The 17528-nt window shown below is 38.7% G+C and overlaps 1 protein-coding gene across 3 annotated transcripts in view; it reads left to right on the top strand.

The window, feature by feature from the left end:
- Positions 1-17528, top strand: part of API5 (apoptosis inhibitor 5) — a 30337-nt gene that overhangs the window by 5801 nt on the left and 7008 nt on the right. For all 3 annotated transcript variants that reach the window (XM_017529417.2, XM_017529419.2, XM_017529418.2), the window contains exons 2-13: positions 925-1086; positions 2716-2809; positions 3307-3372; positions 3883-4034; positions 6293-6499; positions 9119-9223; positions 10706-10795; positions 11793-11974; positions 13336-13429; positions 14226-14282; positions 15842-15918; positions 16419-16555. In XM_017529417.2, coding sequence (XP_017384906.1) covers positions 925-1086; positions 2716-2809; positions 3307-3372; positions 3883-4034; positions 6293-6499; positions 9119-9223; positions 10706-10795; positions 11793-11974; positions 13336-13429; positions 14226-14282; positions 15842-15918; positions 16419-16555 — 1423 coding nt within the window. The remainder of the gene's footprint in view (positions 1-924; positions 1087-2715; positions 2810-3306; positions 3373-3882; positions 4035-6292; positions 6500-9118; positions 9224-10705; positions 10796-11792; positions 11975-13335; positions 13430-14225; positions 14283-15841; positions 15919-16418; positions 16556-17528) is intronic.

The raw sequence follows: 17528 nt of genomic DNA, 5'->3' as shown, positions 1-17528 counted from the left end.
CACCCAAGCTGGAATGCAGTGGCACAGTCGCAGCTCACTACAACTCTGCCTCCCAGATTCAAGTGATTCTCCTGCCTCAGCCTCCCGAGTAGCTGGGATTACGCCCACCACCATGCCAAGCTAATTTTTTATTTTTAGTAGTGGGGGCTTTACCATTTTGGGCAGGCTGATCTGGAAGTCCTGACATCAAGTGATCACCCACCTTGGCCTCCCAAAGTACTGAGATTACAGGCATGAAACACTGCACCTGGCCATCATTATGGTTTTTTTGTTTGTTTGTTTTGTGTGTGTGTGTGCTTTTTTTTTTTTTAAGACGGGGTCTCGCTCTGTCGTCCAGGCTGGAGTGCAGTGGCATGATCTCAGGTCACTGCAACCTCCGCCTCCCCAACTCAAGCAGTTCTCCTGCCTCACCCTCCCAAGTAGCTGGGATTACAGGCACATGCCATCACATCTGGCTGATTTTTGTGTTTTGATAGAGATAGGGTTTCACCATGTTGGCCAGACTGTCTTGAACTTCTGACCTCAGGTGATCTGCCCACCTCAGCCTCCTGAGGTGCTGGGATAACAGATGTGAACCACTGCACTGGGCCCATTACAAATTTTTGAAGCGTGATACGGTCACAAGTCTAGAGTCAGTCAGTAATCGCTAGAATGAAAAAGTATTGGTATATTAACAAACACATTTGCTTTTTTTCTTAAAATTAGAATCATCGGTCTCCCAAACTCAGAAATAAAGCAAAGATGGAGGGAGAACAGAATTGGGAAGATAAGTGTCCAGTTTAAGCAGTAAACCTCCAAAAAAAAGCCTTATTTCTTAGCCTGTGTAAAAATGTAAAGCACTCTCTAACATGTTTGTTATGCTCTTTTACTTAGCTTCCCATCCTTCAAAATCATGTGTCTTTCCTGCTTTCTTCTTTATTTCAGCATAAAGATGCCTACCAAGTGATATTGGATGGTGTGAAAGGTGGTACTAAGGAGAAACGATTGGCAGCTCAGTTTATTCCGAAATTCTTTAAGCATTTTCCAGAATTGGCTGATTCTGCTATCAATGCACAGTTAGACCTCTGTGAAGATGAAGATGTATCTGTAAGTTTATGAATGACACTTGATAGCAATCTTTTAGATATATCTGTATGTGACTAATATCATTGAAGTAGCAATCTGATATATCAGAGTGCACAATAAAATACTGCAGTATGGTCTGGCATGACATCATACCCAGGCTTATATTTACATTTGAGAAAATGTGTTAGCCTTTTTACCACCTTTAAGTTACGAAAAATGCATCGAATCTCAAAATACTTCGTTTTGCATGTCATTTATCTGCTGTTAAAAATGGCTTGTGGCTCACATCTTGTTTCGGAGATTGTTGTTCATTGTGTATATGAAATTAGACTGTTAGTTTTTAATCAATTTGTGCTCACTTTGATATTTAAATTAGTGTTATACCATAAAATGTAGTTTCACCACCCTTATATATTTTGCATGGCAGAAAAATAGTCTGTATAATAAGTGAATAGGATTACTAGACTAAAAAGAAGTAAGGTTTTTTTGGGGTGGGGGGAACAGAATTAACTGGAAGTATTTCTGGCTGTTGACACAAGTTCCTAAGAATATTCAGCTGTTAGCTCTTGTCTTTTTAGATGAAACAGTGAATTGCCAACATTTCATACAGAATTTGCTGGATATAACCCTTGTATATATATATATTTTTAATAGAGACAGGGTCTCACTCTGTTGCCTAGACTGGAGTGCAGTTGCACATCCATAGCTCACTGCAGCCTTGTACTCCTGGGTTTGTGCATTTCTTCTGCCTTAGCCTCCCAAGTAGCACAGGCACCATTCCCAGCTCATTTTTAGTTTTTTTGTAGGGTCTTGTTTTGTTGTCCAGGCTGGTCTCAAACTCCTGGCCTCAAGCTGTCCTCCCATCTTGGCCTTCTGAAGCATTGGGATTACAGGTGTAAGCCACCTCACCTGACCCGCTGTACATTTTGTATGTAAAAATCAAATAAGCCTAGATCAGTATTTGGAATTAAACATACAGAATATAGCCACAAATGTTGTATTTAGTAGTCAGTACTAAAAATTCTAAAGTAAACAGTTACTAGGTATAGCATTGCCACAGTAGCCATTTTTAAGGAATACTGTATTATAAGCCCAAAGGTAGTAAAAAACCTAACAGTTGCATATGATTACCATATAAACAGTTGTTCATAATCTCAAATGTCTCTTTCAGACATTGTTAACATCCCTTTTTACATTTTATTCTTTACACTTGAATATTAAATTGGAGCAAATTCTTTTTAAAACTTCTAGAAATCTGCTGTTTTATATTTTTGTGTCTCATATGCCCCTAGTTATGGTTTCTCTGTGGTTTTAGTTTTCTTAAAAAGTGGAGCTTAGAGCATGGTGGCTCACGCCTATAATCCCAACATTTTAGGAGGCTGAAGTGGGAAGTTCGAGAACAGCCTGGACAACATAGGGACACCCGCCTCTAAAATTAGCCATGCATAGAAGCTTGTACCTATACTCCCAGCTACTAGGGAGGCTGAGGCAGGAAGATCTCTTGAGCCTGGAAAGGTCTAGGCTACAGTAAGCCATGACTGGACCACTGCACTCCAACCTGGGCAACAGAGCAAAACCTTATCTTAAAAAAAACTTTTTTATTTTAAGGGCGATAGTTTTTGGTTAATTTTTGTTTGAAATCATGCCCAGATTCGACGTCAAGCAATTAAAGAACTGCCTCAATTTGCCACTGGAGAAAATCTTCCTCGAGTGGCAGATATACTAACACAACTCTTACAGACAGGTAAGGGATTTCATTATTACCTTTTTCTCTGAAAATATATCTTCTTTCTGAAATGTTGATTCTATTTTTAGCTTTTAAATGGGGTGCAGGAGAGCTGGAGGTCCTACCTCTGATAGAGATTAAATTTCCTTCTTTCATTCCGTAGTTAAAGCTCAATGATTTCCGGTTATTGAATTCCTAGTATTGTTTTGTTTTTAATTCTGTTATGAAGGTGTAATAACTAGATTCTTTTGGGTATTTTGATGTATCATAATTTCCCCCCAATTTCCTGCAGTTTCATAATTGTACCATCTTAACAAAAGTGTTTCAGGCATGCCAGATCGGGTTTTCTACCCTTATAAGGAACAGGTATCTTTTTGGTCCTTGAGGGAATGGCTTAAGTTGTAAGTTTCCTGTCAATATAACCTTGAGAAACTGTTGAATCTTAAGTCTGAAACTGAAGCACATGATATTTTAAATTTGTTGTATATTCATTATTCCACTTTTTCTCCATCCAGATGACTCTGCAGAATTTAACCTAGTGAATAATGCCCTGTTAAGTATATTTAAAATGGATGCAAAAGGTAAGGCCAGTTCTTACTCTGAATTGTTTGATGTCTTACAAAACCACAGAGTTAGGTGTTACAAATTGCAAATAAAGTATAGGGTTTACCCAGAGTTCTATTTCATAAAAATTCTAAGTATTGTGAAAAAAGTCTCCTTAGGTCAAGATGTTTATGACTAGAAAAACCAGCAGAAATAACTGCAAAAACAGATCAAATTTTTCCATAAGAAATCTGTTGGAAAAACTCCCTTTGACACTTTAAAAAAATTATTCCAAAATACCTGGGTCTTATTATTAGTAATGATAAAAAAGGAAAGTCATGCTCGAGCTATGTCTTCATGAAGAAAGCATGTGATCACTCTTACGGTTCAGGCTGTAGAAATTTCAGACTACTTTTAATTAGTAATGAAGATGATACTCGGGAAGTTTATTAACTTGTTTCAGAAGAAATAGTATAAATTGAGTTAAATGGAAAAACACCATTACACTATAGAATTGACTTGCAACAGGCAGCTATTTTGTTTTGCAGGGACTTTAGGTGGATTGTTCAGCCAAATACTTCAAGGAGAGGACATTGTTAGGGAACGAGCAATTAAATTCCTTTCTACAAAACTTAAGACTTTACCAGATGAAGTCTTAACAAAGGAAGTGGAAGAGCTTATACTAACTGAATCCAAAAAGGTGAGCTTTGGTCTTCTTCATTTGGTGGAAATTCTCTAAAGCAAAAGAGCATACTTGACGTTGGCAGTATTCATCATTGTTATGTGTGGCTTGTATATAAAATGATATATCAGAACCACCATAGGACTTCTGAGTTTTTCTTAGATTGTTTTTAGTGGGTAACCCCCCTTCTGGGCACCAAGGAATGAGAGCTAAACAGACCCCCCTGGCACAGATAGTGCCTAAAAAATATCTTACTACTATTTCCTTGTATATAATCCTTTTATATAATTATATCTTAGTTTGTAGTTGGAGAAGTGTCAAGAGCAGACACGGTGCAGAGCAGGTACTAGGGAAATATAGCCATACCAAGAAAAGAATCTATGGCCCAGGCGGTAGTGCCCCTGCCTAAAAGGGCATGCGCTACATAGCAGGCCGGCCCAGGCGGCAGTGTTCAGTATCATAAAAATACCCGCTGTATTGCAAGGTTAAAGCGAAAGTCCCTCCTCCTGTAAAAGAGTTGTAGTATCTTGCGTCCAGTTACTGTGGAAAGCTGGCCCCAGGTCAGCAATCGCACAAGCGTCGGAGGGCTTAAAACCCCACCAGTGTAGTTGCGCCTTGGTGGTTGTAAACCCTGTCAGCTCTCTTGCTACTGTGCTAACTCAAAACAAAAAGTAGCCTGCCCCTAAATAAAAAATGTGGCACACTGCACCCTCCTTACTGCCCACTGTCTACCTCCTTGCCTCGGTAAGCTAATAGAAGTAAACCCCTTGCTGCCCACTGTCCACCTCCTTGCCTCGGTAAGCTAATAGAAGTAAACCCCTTGCTGCCCACTGCCTACCTCCTTGCCTCGGTGACCTAATGGGGATAGGCCTTTTGCTTATCACTCACGTAAGTGTCTTAACCCTGTCACTATCCTTAAAATAACCTCATTCACTACCCTTCCCTCCATCCTGTACCTAATTAAGTACAGACGCACCTGAACACTCAAAGCCTCGCCTGTCTCTGCTTACAAGTGGCATTGGCCCTCCAGCCCAGCTGCTCTTTTTCAGTTCTTTGGTGTCCTGTCTCTATTTCTCGTCCAGCACTTCAGCACAGTAATAAGAAACACCCCCCAACCCTAGAAGGGCTAAACCCTACATTCAGCACCTTTGTCAGTGGTAATGATGAATCAATTTGATAATTTAAAGGAGTCTGATTACATTCCTTTTGTGATAGTGTCCTTAAAATGTATGCAACCTTCAGTACTCTGCAAATCACCTCCTCAGGAAACTCCTTAAGTACTACCTCTCCCTTCCATTTTATGATATTCTCTCATAGTATTCTAAACTATTTCAAAATGAAATATATTATCACATCAAATGACGTTTTCACCTTAGCCCATGACACTATCCACTCTTCAAGGGTGAGACCATGCTTGTCTGTGCTCCCAGCATCTAGCAGAGTTGTGATGTTAAGATTGGCAAGGTGTGTCACAGTTCACTTTTTACTCATCTTAATGTGACAAACTTTGGGTATAGTTTACTTTTTTGATATGTTAAGATTCAGTGTTTTCTCTAAAGCATGTGACAGATCTTATGGTTCAGGCTGTAGAAATTTCAGACTACTACTGCCCACTTCCTTATTGATAAACTTATTTTTCAGTTACATAGAAATAGCTCTGTAGCTGGGAATATCAGACTGTTTTACCTATGTCCCAGCTGGTAATCTGATAGAGTATGTCATAACTGTGAGCTCCTTTGGTCTGTGAATACAAAGATTTAGACCCACTGATGTAGAAGATTTGACATGAGACCTGCAAGATGTCCTGTTTTGTGTACAACAATTACTATAATAATGTGAATTAGACTGCTTTTAAATATGAGAAACAATCGCATTCAACAGTCTGCTACAGAATTTTTCAACCATTTTTTAAAATCACTCCCCTAAAGAGCCTTTAAAAAAATTTTTAAAGATATTGTTTTCTTAGCTGCTCTCCCATGAACTTTTAATCCCAAATATATACTGTATATCAGTTTATGGTCCTGTATGTATATGTGTGCTTTTGTACATAAAAAAGTAACATTTTCTAAGAACCAATTTTTGCCCCCTTGGAGAATGCCTGGTTTACTCTGAAGCTCAACTAACTGAGGCTAGAAGTTGCCTTTTCATCAGTATTTTGGAAGCATTAATATCAAACTGACTTTAGTAACTGAAATAAATTAGCTATTCTCTTTCAGTGTTGATCTTTCCCATTCAAATAATAAATATACTCTTATTCTGAATTGTCTCTTTTCCAGGTCCTAGAAGATGTGACTGGTGAAGAATTTGTTCTATTCATGAAAATACTGTCTGGGTTAAAAAGCTTACAGACAGTGAGTGGAAGACAGCAACTTGTAGAGTTGGTGGCCGAACAGGCTGACCTAGAACAGACGTTCAATCCCTCGGATCCTGACTGTGTGGACAGGCTCTTACAGTGCACTCGGCAGGCAGTACCCCTCTTCTCTGTGAGCTCTTTATTTTACACACCTGGTATTTTGATTACTCTATTAGCTGTGTATATTTCCATGAATATTCACTTTAACATTCCCCTTAAACCTTTCTAGTAGTGTCCCTTTTCTGAAATGCTTAGAACCAGAAATGGTTTTAGATTTTTTAATATTTGCATTTTTTGAGGGAAAGAATTTTTTTTTTCCTTGAGACAGGGTCTTGCCCTGTCACCCAGGCTGGAGTGCAGTGGCACGATCTTGGCTTACTGCAGCCTCCATCTCCCTGGCTCAAGCCATCCTCCTATCTCAGCCTCCCAAGTAGCTACTACTATAGGCATGTACTACTATACCCCGCTAATTTTTATATTTTTTGTAGAGACGGGGGTTTCCCATGTTGCCCAGGCTGGTCTTAAACTCCTGAGCTCAAGTAACCTGCCCTCTTTGGCCTCCCAAAGTGCTGGCATTACAGGTGTGAGCCACCATGACTGGCCAAGAAATTTTTTTAAAAGCATTCTAGAGACTTTTTTAAAAAGTCATGAGAATTTTGCATTCTGTCTCAGGCTTTGTGTTTCCTGTAGCCATGTATCTTCTGGCATGTGCATACATCAGTTTGAAAAACATAGCTTAAAGGGACTATCCTAGATCAGGCATGGTGTCTCATGCCTGTAATCCAATCTTAGCACTTTGTGAGCCAAGGTGGGAGTATCACTTGAGGCTGAGTTAAAGACCAGCCTGGGCAACATAGCAAGACCTTGTCTCTACAAAGAAAATTAAATAAAAGAACTATCCCTTTTGAGAAACATACAGTCTGAAAATCCAACACTAAAATGTGTCCCCTTTTTTTTTTTTCCTGAGACAGTCTTGCTCTGTCCCCTAGGCTGGAGTGCAGTGGCATGATCTCCACTCACTGCAACCTCCACCTCCTGGGTTCAAGTAATTCTTGTGCCTCAGCATCCCAAGTAGCTGGGATTACAGGCATGCATCACCACGCACAGCTAATTTTTTATATTTTTAGTAGAGATGGGGTTTTGCCATGTTGCCCAGGCTGATCTCGAACTCCTGAGCTCAGGCAATCTGCCCGCCTTGGCCTCTCAAAGTGCTAGGATTACAGGCATATGCTATCACGCCTGGCCATGCCCCAAATTTGACCTGAGAATCAAGGAAGAGATTAAAATGTGTAGATGTCCCAGTGCTCCAGATGACTTTGCAGCAAAGTATATAAGGGGTCTTCAGAAAGTTCCTGGAAAATGCATATTTTGAAGAAGAAAAAAAAAAAATGCATGTATTTCAAAATATTTTTCACCAAAATAAACTTGTAACATGTCTGAACAGGATATAGTTTGAGGAACTAAAAAGGGTAAGAGCTCCCAACAGAGCAACATGAATTCGGCTGAAGTTGAACTAAGAACAAACATCAAATTTATGATGAAGCTTGGTGGAAGAATGGTGAAATCATTGATGCTTTATGAAAAGTTTATGGAGACGGTGTCCCCAAAGAAATCAGCAGTTTACAAATTGATCACTCATTTTGAGAAGGGACAAGACAATGTTGAAGCCCATTGCCACAGATCAATTTGCAAGGAAAAATTTAACCTTGTTTATGCCCTAAATGAAGAGGACCAATGATTTATAACAATAGCCAACCAACATCATAGACATCTCAATTAGTTCAGCTTACTAAATTCTTACTGAAAAAAGTTCAGCTTCCTACTCGATGAATGCCAAAGCCATTGTGCCTAGATTAGCTGCAGACAAGAACAGAGCTTTTAATGGAAATCTTAAAACAAGTGGGATCAAAATCCTGAAGCATTTCTTTGAAGAATGGGAACAGGAGGTGAAACATGGCTTTAGCAGTGCAATTCTGAAGACAAAGCACAGCCAAAGCAATGGATACCAGGAAGTGGAAGTGGACCAGTCCAAGCAAAAGGAGACCAGTTAAGAGGAAGAGTCATGGCAACAGTTTTTTAGGATGCTCAAGACATTTTGCTAGTTGACATTCTGGAGGGCTAAAGAATAACATCTGTGTATTATGAGCTTGTCTTGAGAAAGTTGGCCAAAGATTGAGCAGGAAAATCCTTGGAAAGCTTCACCGGAGTCTTTCCTTCACCACTACAGTGCCCCTGCTCATTGCTCTCATCAAACAGGGATAGTTTTTAAGAGTTTTGATGAGGGATCATTAGGAATCCACCTTAAAGTCCTTATTTGGGCCTTTCTGATTTCTTTTTGTTGCCTAATCTTAAAAACCATCTTTAAAGGGCACCCACATTTCTTTGGTTAATAGTGTAAAAAAGACTACATTGACATGGTTAAGTTCCCAGGACCCTCAGTTCTTTAGGGATGACTGGTATTAGTGCCTGCAAAAGTGTCTTGACCTTGGTGGAGCTTTTGTTGATAAATAAAGTTTATATTTTTTATTCTTTATCTTTTAATTCCCCATTTTTCCATGAACTTATTGAAGCCCTTTAGTAGGTCACCTATTGAGGTTATATCTGGGGCATGCTGGGGTGTGCACTATATTGTATTTGTAGTCAGAGAACTTGATGCTCTAGTGCTCGGCATTTATTGAATAAAATTCTGCTATAATATTTGAACGAATATTTGTTTTTTAACAATGCATTTTCTTTGGATTTCTTACAGAAAAATGTCCATTCCACGAGGTTTGTGACGTATTTCTGTGAGCAGGTTCTTCCTAACCTTGGTACCTTGACTACCCCAGTTGAAGGTCTTGATATACAGTTGGAGGTAAGCAAAACTTTCAGCTTTAGCACTGATAAGGCATTCTTATTTTAACAAAGATGTAAACCACCAACTTAGATCTGATTTCTAAGGGAGCAGTTTAAATGTCTGGTAATGGCCAGCCAGTAATCTCCCTAGAACAGCATTAATTGCATTAAGACTGCTTCGTGGATTCGATTAAAGTTTGCTGCAATGAGAAAGCACTGCCTGTAGTTTTTAATTATCGTCAGTCTCTACCTTTGTAAACTAAATGTTTTTAAATGTTTAATTCATCCATTTCTGTCCATAAATGATAGAGCCAACTTTAAACCCGATTAACACAAAATATATTTTATTCCTTCTTCTCTAATAGAATTCACTACCCCTCCTACCGTTGTATCTCAGCTGTAATGTATGTAAACATTTTTTCACAGCATCTGTATTACTTTCCATTTGTTTATAATCTCTCCCTGCATTTAACTTGATTCACCTTTGTATCCCCAGAATCTGGCAGAAAACTTGATTTTGAATCAAGCACCGCAAAGTGATTGTTGAATTGGACTGAAATAAAGAAATGTGTGTGCCATTTCCCTCATAGGTCTTTGGGATAGAGTAGAATCTCACTGTGCACCGACAGGGTAGTTTGCTTCAAATGTCCAGGGCTAGGCTCATCAGACTGGGATTGGGTAATACAGGAGTGAACCTTGAGAATAGTGGTCATTACCCATATTTTGAATAAGTATCTAGAGACTAAATAGGAAATGAGGCCCACTTTAAGCATGACTATGTTCATTGCTGTTGAGATTTCTTTTTTTTTTTTTTTTTTTTTTTTTTTTTTTTTTGGAGGTGGAGTCTTGCTCTGTCGCCCAGGCTGGAGTGCAGTGGTGTGATCTCAGCTTACTACAACCTCTGCCTCCTGGGTTCAAGTGACTGTCCTGCCTCAGCCTCCTGAGTAACTGGGACTACCGGCGCCCGCTACCATGCCCAACTAATATTTGTATTTTTAGTAGAGACGAGGCTTCACCGTGTTGGCCAGGCTGGTCTCAAACTCCTGACCTTGTGATCTGCCCGCCTCAGCCTCCTGAAGTGCTGGGATTACAGGCGTGAGCCACCACACCCAGCCGAGAGTTCTTACTGTGTCTTCATAGTTAATATATTTATCATTTTTATCTTGTAATTAGCACTGTCATTCACTGTAGCAGCAAGTGTCATAGGTATTATTTTTCATACGTCTTCTCGCAGATATATTGGAAATCATGAGGTCTGGGTTTTAGAGTCTGCCCTGCCACTTCCACACTATAACTTTGCCGAGTCACATAATCTCTAACTTTTACTTCCTTCACAGTAAAATGTTGGGCTGCGTCTCTAAGGTTTTCTTCCATTTCAAATTTGATGAATCTGTAAAAGCATAATTGAAAATAAGTAAAATCTTAAATAGTTGTCTAGAATTACTGTCATTTTATAGCCCTTGGTTATTCAAAAATAGTAATAGTGAATTGTGTGTTTTAGGTATTGAAATTGTTGGCAGAGATGAGTTCATTTTGTGGTGACATGGAAAAACTAGAAACAAATTTAAGGAAACTATTTGATAAGTTATTGGTAAGAACTTTTTCCTTTCCTTATGGGATGGTCAATATATAGCCCACAGTCTGATTTAGTATTAATTTCTAGATTATAAGAACCGGTGTTCGAAATTTCAGTTAAACAGTAATCCTAACAAGTATTGTTAGCTTCTCATGTTCCACATGTTGTCGACTTTTTTAAAACTCTGTATCAATCTTGGCGTTTCTTCATTTATGTCTATAAAAGAAATTAACTCTTGACTCTTCTGATTGTACTAAATAGTCTCAACACTGAAGTTAGCATTACACAACGTTATTTGCTTCAGGCTGCTAACTAGGGAGCTGCCAAGTAGCTTTAGCAACCAGGAAGAAAACTTTGTCATTTAGAAGTTATAATTAGGCAGAAAATAGGCCATCTGATAAAATCATTATCAACATCACTGAGTGGTTTTCTTATTTGATGTATTTGTATAACTAAATAGTGATAAGCATTAGGCCCTTAGCATGAATTGAGTCATCAACATCGGTGCTTGTCCAGACCTATCATAACTTACTGGGTTGTTACAGTACTGATACTGAATTCATTGGCAGCACTTTGCATGTCATGAGTCAATACTTGAACAATATGTATTAATGTTCAGAAAAGATTTTTGGAGTAAGCATAGTATAGTCGTTAAGAGCAACAACATTGGATGTCAAACCTAGATTGAATTCTGACTCTTCAGTTTATTAACTTTGTTACGATGGGAAGGTTACTGTAAATCTTGGGGCATCAGTGCCTTTATCTGTAAGTGCCTAATAAATGATAGCTACATTAATTTTCATTATTAATAGTAGCAGCTTTAACAGATTAATATGAAGCATAGACAGGCTAAAGCATTGATCCAGCAAGTACAAAAGAAATCTAAGTGTCTGGTTTTGATAGTTTTTAATGCTCCATGCCTTAAAAGCATGCACTATGACTCCCTGAATATTTGTTTATAATTTGACTATTTAGAGCAGATTGCAAACATCTGTATATTTTTCTGTCTTAGGAATACATGCCCCTCCCTCCAGAAGAAGCAGAAAATGGAGAGAATGCTGGTAATGAAGAACCCAAGCTACAGTTCAGTTATGTGGAATGTTTGTTGTACAGTTTTCACCAGTTGGGCCGAAAACTTCCAGATTTCTTAACAGCCAAACTGAATGCAGAAAAACTCAAAGATTTCAAAATCAGGTGATACATGATTGAGGTGGCTCAATCCTTGGCAAAGGTGGTAGCTATCTTGAAGTTCCTTGGGTTTTGTTTTTGTTTTATGAGAGCTTTCTCCCCACCCTGCCTTACCCCAGTGGTACAGAATGGAGGGTTCAGAAAACAGGCATGTTTGTAAACATGTGACAGAAACGAGCTGGCCACGGTGGCTCACACCTGTAATTGCAGCACTTTGGGAGGCCGAGGCAGGAAGATTGCTTGACGCCAGGAGTTTCAGACCAGCTGGGCAACATAGTCAGATCCTGTCTCTACAAAAAATAACTTAAAAAAAATTAGCAGGGCCGGGCGCGGTGGCTCACGCCTGTAATCTCAGCACTTTGGCAGGCCGAGGCGGGTGGATCACGAGGTCAAGAGATCGAGACCATCCTGGTCAACATGGTGAAACCCCGTCTCTACTAAAAAGAAATAAAAAAAATCAGCTGGGCATGGTGGCGTGTGCCTGTAATCCCAGCTACTCAGGAGGCTGAGGCAGGAGAATTGCCTGAACCCAGGATGCGGAGGTTGCGGTGAGCCGAGATCGCGCCATTGCTCTCCAGCCTGGGTAACAAGAGCGAAACTCCGTCTCAAATAAAAAAAATTAGCAGGGCGTGGTGACATACCAGTAGTCCCAGCTATTTGCAGCAAACACAGAGATGGGAGGATTGCTTGAGCCTAGGAGTTCGAGGTTATGGTGAGCAGCAATCATGCCCCTGCACTCCTGTCTGAATGATGAGATCATGTCTCTAAAAAAATAAAAAGACAGGAATGGTTTAACAAATCCATGATAGGGAAAAAGGACTCTGGCTCTTCCTACTTGTTTTATGATCTTGGGCAGGTACCCTAACCTCTCTTAGCCCCCTCAAATTTTTCTCAGTTGTTAAGTGATAATAGTACCTACCTCATAATAGTTGCGGGAGCTTAATGAGACAATGAATGCACCATTTTTAGCACAGTGCCTAATAAATAGTAGGTATTAATAGACTGTCGCTGCTATTATTAATAATATATTTTATAGTGTTACTGGAGAAGCAGCACCGGAGAAATCAATATAAGTAGTTTTCACAAAGACACTGCTTATTGAATTGTTCCATTAACAAATTCACATCTTAAATTTTGAAATGCTTGAGCCATTCTGTTAGCTGTTACTGTCTTCTACTGTGTGGTAAGGCAGAAGTTTCATACTTGATAAAGCTCTTGATCAGAAAAAAAGCAACTTAAAATTTTGCTCTTTAGTTTATTGGTCATGTAGCCATTTCTGCACTTAGGATCATTTTGCTACAGTATAAGATTGAGTTTAAAAATAAAATTGAAGTGATGAATTGCTAATTAACACTTTTTTCATTTAGGCTGCAGTACTTTGCACGGGGCCTGCAAGTTTATATCAGACAACTTCGTTTAGCTCTCCAGGGTAAAACGGGTGAGGCCTTAAAAACAGAAGAGGTAAGAGTACTGGCTCACATTTCATAAACTGCTAGCTCCATACCAAACCATATAGACTTGAGTTTTTCATTTTCCCTTATCTCACCTAATTCAATAGTCTTCATCCCAGTCCTAATGAAATATTTTAGACTTTCATTGTGTTCCTATAACTTAAACTGATTTATCTTAAAACAACTCCTGGCCGGGCGCGGTGGCTCACGCCTATAATCCCAGCACTTGGGAGGCCGAGACGGGTGGATCACGAGGTCAAGAGATTGAGACCATCCTGGTCAACATGGTGAAACCCTGTCTCTACTAAAAATACAAAAATTAGCTGGGCATGGTGGTGCATGCCTGTAGTCCCAGCTACTCGGGAGGCTGAGGCAGGAGAATTGCTTGAACCCAGGAGACGGAGGTTGCGGTGAGCCGAGATCACGCCACTGCACTCCAGCCTGGAGTGAAGTGAACAAGAGTGAAACTCCATCTCAAAAAAAAAAAAAAAAAAAAAATTAAAAAAAAATTAAAAAAAAAAAAAAAAACAACTCCTATGTCCATGTGACCTATCCCTTATTCATTTTTTAGGTACATTCTAACCTGTCAAGGAAACATAATTATTTGCTTTCTTTGCCACATCTAGATTTGTTTAGAGTCAAGCAGTAGGAATAAGCATTATTTATAGAATTAAAACAAGGAATTCTGTAAAGACTGTAGAAGTGATTCTGCTAGAGGAGTATAATTACTCTAGTTCTATGTCAGAATGGATTATGCCTCATAGAAGTTATTGGCAATTTGTCTTGATTTTCCTTTCCCTTTGCAGAACAAGATTAAAGTTGTTGCATTGAAAATAACAAACAATATCAATGTTTTAATTAAGGTAAGTCTACAATACCAAGTGATATTTCTGCAGTTTCCATAAAATCATACATTTATTTATTTAAAAGTTTTACATAAGATACTTCCAACAAAGGGAGGCATGCAAACTTCCTCTGGCTCAAAGCATCGAAATAGATAGATACAGTCTCAGAAATTTCAGTGACTTAAGTTCTAGTGGTCTTAATGCTGTTGGGTTCTTTTGAATGGCCGATAAATCCCTGTTTTGCTTACTCTTAAGAATGGACATGTGCTCTATATATATAGCACAATGAAATGTTTTCCTGTGTTTTCTTTTTATAAGCTTGTCTGTGTAATAAATTGAAAGCTTTCTGTACTATAGGCTAGGGTATACCTTTCCATTAAGCTATAAATACCTTTCAATTCTGTTTACCCTTCCCAAGTATTTGCTAACCTAAACAAAATAATAACCTGAGAGAACCAAAAAAAAATAAAAATAAAAAATCACAAAGTAGCCATCACTTGTATTGTATTATACTGTATTGTATTGTATTGTAGTATACACTTATAGCTTGATTGTATTATGCCAGATGAGAAAAAGAAATGGTATTTGCAACACCTATAGCACATAGCCTGCCAGTAACAAAAACTGGGACTAGTATGCCTTAAAGCTAATGTGAAAATCATATGGAATAATTATAGTTGACCCTTGAACAATGAAGGGCTCAGGGATACTAGCCCCATTTATACCTTTTGACTCCCACAAAAACTTTACCACTGGCTGGTACAATGGTAGTGGGTTATCAGAACTTATTAACGTTAGTGTCACCAAAATTGGTATACAACCACCACCCCCACTGCTACATTTGACTGACTTTATAAAAATTAATTTTGAAAAACTACCAATAGCCTGCCGTGGACAAGAAGCCTTACCGATAACATAAACAGTTAATTGACATATTTGATATATGTATTATATACTGTATTACAATCAAGTAAGCTGCAGGAGAAAATGTTAAAATCATAAAGAGAGAATATGTTTGTTAAGTGGAAGTGGATTATCACAAAGGTCTTCATCCTTGTTATCTTCACATTTAGTTGGTGGAGAAAGAAGAGGGATTTGGTCTTGTCTCAGGAAACATGATTAGCCAGAGCTTTAGTGGTTTTGGTTTGTTTGTTTTTACTTTTCCTATAGTGCTGACAGAGCTTTAGATTTTTTTCTAATTTGCAAAAGCACAGGCAGATTGCACCATTGTATTTTCCTTAAAGCATCTGTGGTGACTGCATCTGTGCAGAAACAAAACAGAACATATTTGCTGATTTTGTTTATTAAAATGGAAAAATATTGATATATTTCATCCTGAAATGTACAATGACATTTAGAAGAAATAGCTACACTACCCTTTGTTATGTGTACAAAATTATGTTAATTAGGTAATAGATGTGATTTGTAAACAGAAATGTCCCTGTTTAATTTTCTGTTGCAGTAAGCTTGGTCTCCTAAATTTAATCTTTAAGATCTGTCTCCGTTTCCTACCCTTACCACCACCCCCTGCCACCAACAAACACGTTAGAATTCTTTTGTGATTTTTGTCTCTCCAGGATCTCTTCCACATTCCTCCTTCTTATAAGAGCACAGTAACACTATCCTGGAAACCTGTACAAAAGGTTGAGATTGGGTAAGAAATATATTCAAAAGAGATTTGAGTGTAATCAAAACGTAATTCAGTTGTTACATTTACTGATCAAAAGGGTGCATTGTTAAATGATTGATAATAGCATATTTAAATATGACTATTAGAAATGTGACTTAAAATGTAAAATCTAATTTCAGTATTTCTAAAATAAACTGGTAGGAGGTAACCCTGGAACTTCTCACGCCTACTTGTATTCCTGTAACAAAACTAGATTTTTTTTTCTGACAGATTTTGTAAAGTAAGTCACTTGCATGTAAGTCTGTGAAGCTACATATTTCAGATTATTTTAAAGCCTTGTAAATGCCTTCTGACATTGTCTGCATAACCAAACTATGGTTAATTTAATGACATCAAACAATTTTTTTCTGATGAGATTATCCTCTTTAGGGTGTCTTTCATAACTGATATGCCGAATTATGAATGTATTGATAGCTTTTGGCGTAATAGAATGTTTTTAATTGCTGTTCTTCCTATTGTTACAGGCAAAAGAGAGCCAGTGAAGATACAACTTCAGGTTCACCACCCAAGAAGTCTTCAGCAGGACCAAAAAGAGATGCCAGGCAGATTTATAATCCTCCCAGTGGGAAATACAGCAGCAATCTGGGCAACTTTAATTATGGTGAGCGTTTCCGTTTGGGTACAAGCAGCATGAGAGATAAGGCAAAAATTGTGTTGTACTAATTATATACAGTGTCATGGTTCTATCCAATGACTTTTCTGAATTAGCTTGGGAAACTAGGGCTGTTGAGGAAACAATTTATCCCATTCCTCTCATTCACTCTTGTAGGCTCACTGTACTGAGCATGCAACATTAAACAGTGAGCACTTAAAGAAAAATACGCCTCTTGTATTCAGCAGAACCAAACAAAAGTTGACAGAACCGTTGTTTCCATGCTTTCCCTGTTGTAGCTTCAAGGCAAGGCCTTCTGTGCATTCTCCCTCAGGGATGGGTACAGCTTCTGAGAGATACTAGTAATATTCTTTCTTGGACCTTGGACCTTGTCAGCCTGCTGCCTGTCCTTCCACCTTCTATACAGTTAGTTAAAAAGGAGTCACAGAAGTGAGGTCAGATGTTTGGGCATCATCTAGCAAGGAAGATGTGTTCTATTGTAGTCTCTCCCTCTGCCCAGAGTGCAGTCCTCCAGTCAGTGCTTCCTATTCCCCTTTAGCCATTAGAAACCAGGAGAGCTTCATACCAGTCTATCCTCTCTGATGGCAGTTGAATCATAAGTAAAGTTTATCTTTCACTGGCTTAATTTCCTCATGGATTTTTTTTATAGAGAATGGAGAGAAATATCAGGTCAATTCCTTACCTTGCTTAAGAGGACAAAGTTTAGGCAGGCATGGTAGCTCACACTGTAAACCCAGCACTTTGGGAGGCCAGGGTGGGAGAATCACTTAAGCCCAGGAGTTCGAGGCCAGCCTGGGCAACAAAGCAAGACCCCCATTTCTACAAAAAATTTTAAAGATCAGCTGGGTGTCGTGGCGTGCACTTGCAGTCCCAGCTATTCAAGGAGCAGGAGGCAGGAGGATTATTGGAGCCCAGAAGACCAAAGCCTACAGTAAGCTAGATCCTGTGTCTTTTTAAAAAA

This window comes from Cebus imitator, unplaced genomic scaffold (genome assembly GCF_001604975.1).
Source record: "Cebus imitator isolate Cc_AM_T3 unplaced genomic scaffold, Cebus_imitator-1.0 Scaffold58, whole genome shotgun sequence".
Taxonomy (NCBI): Eukaryota; Metazoa; Chordata; class Mammalia; order Primates; family Cebidae; genus Cebus; species Cebus imitator.
Note: the sequence above shows the minus strand (reverse complement) of the source record. Positions and strands in the feature narration are given on the sequence as shown.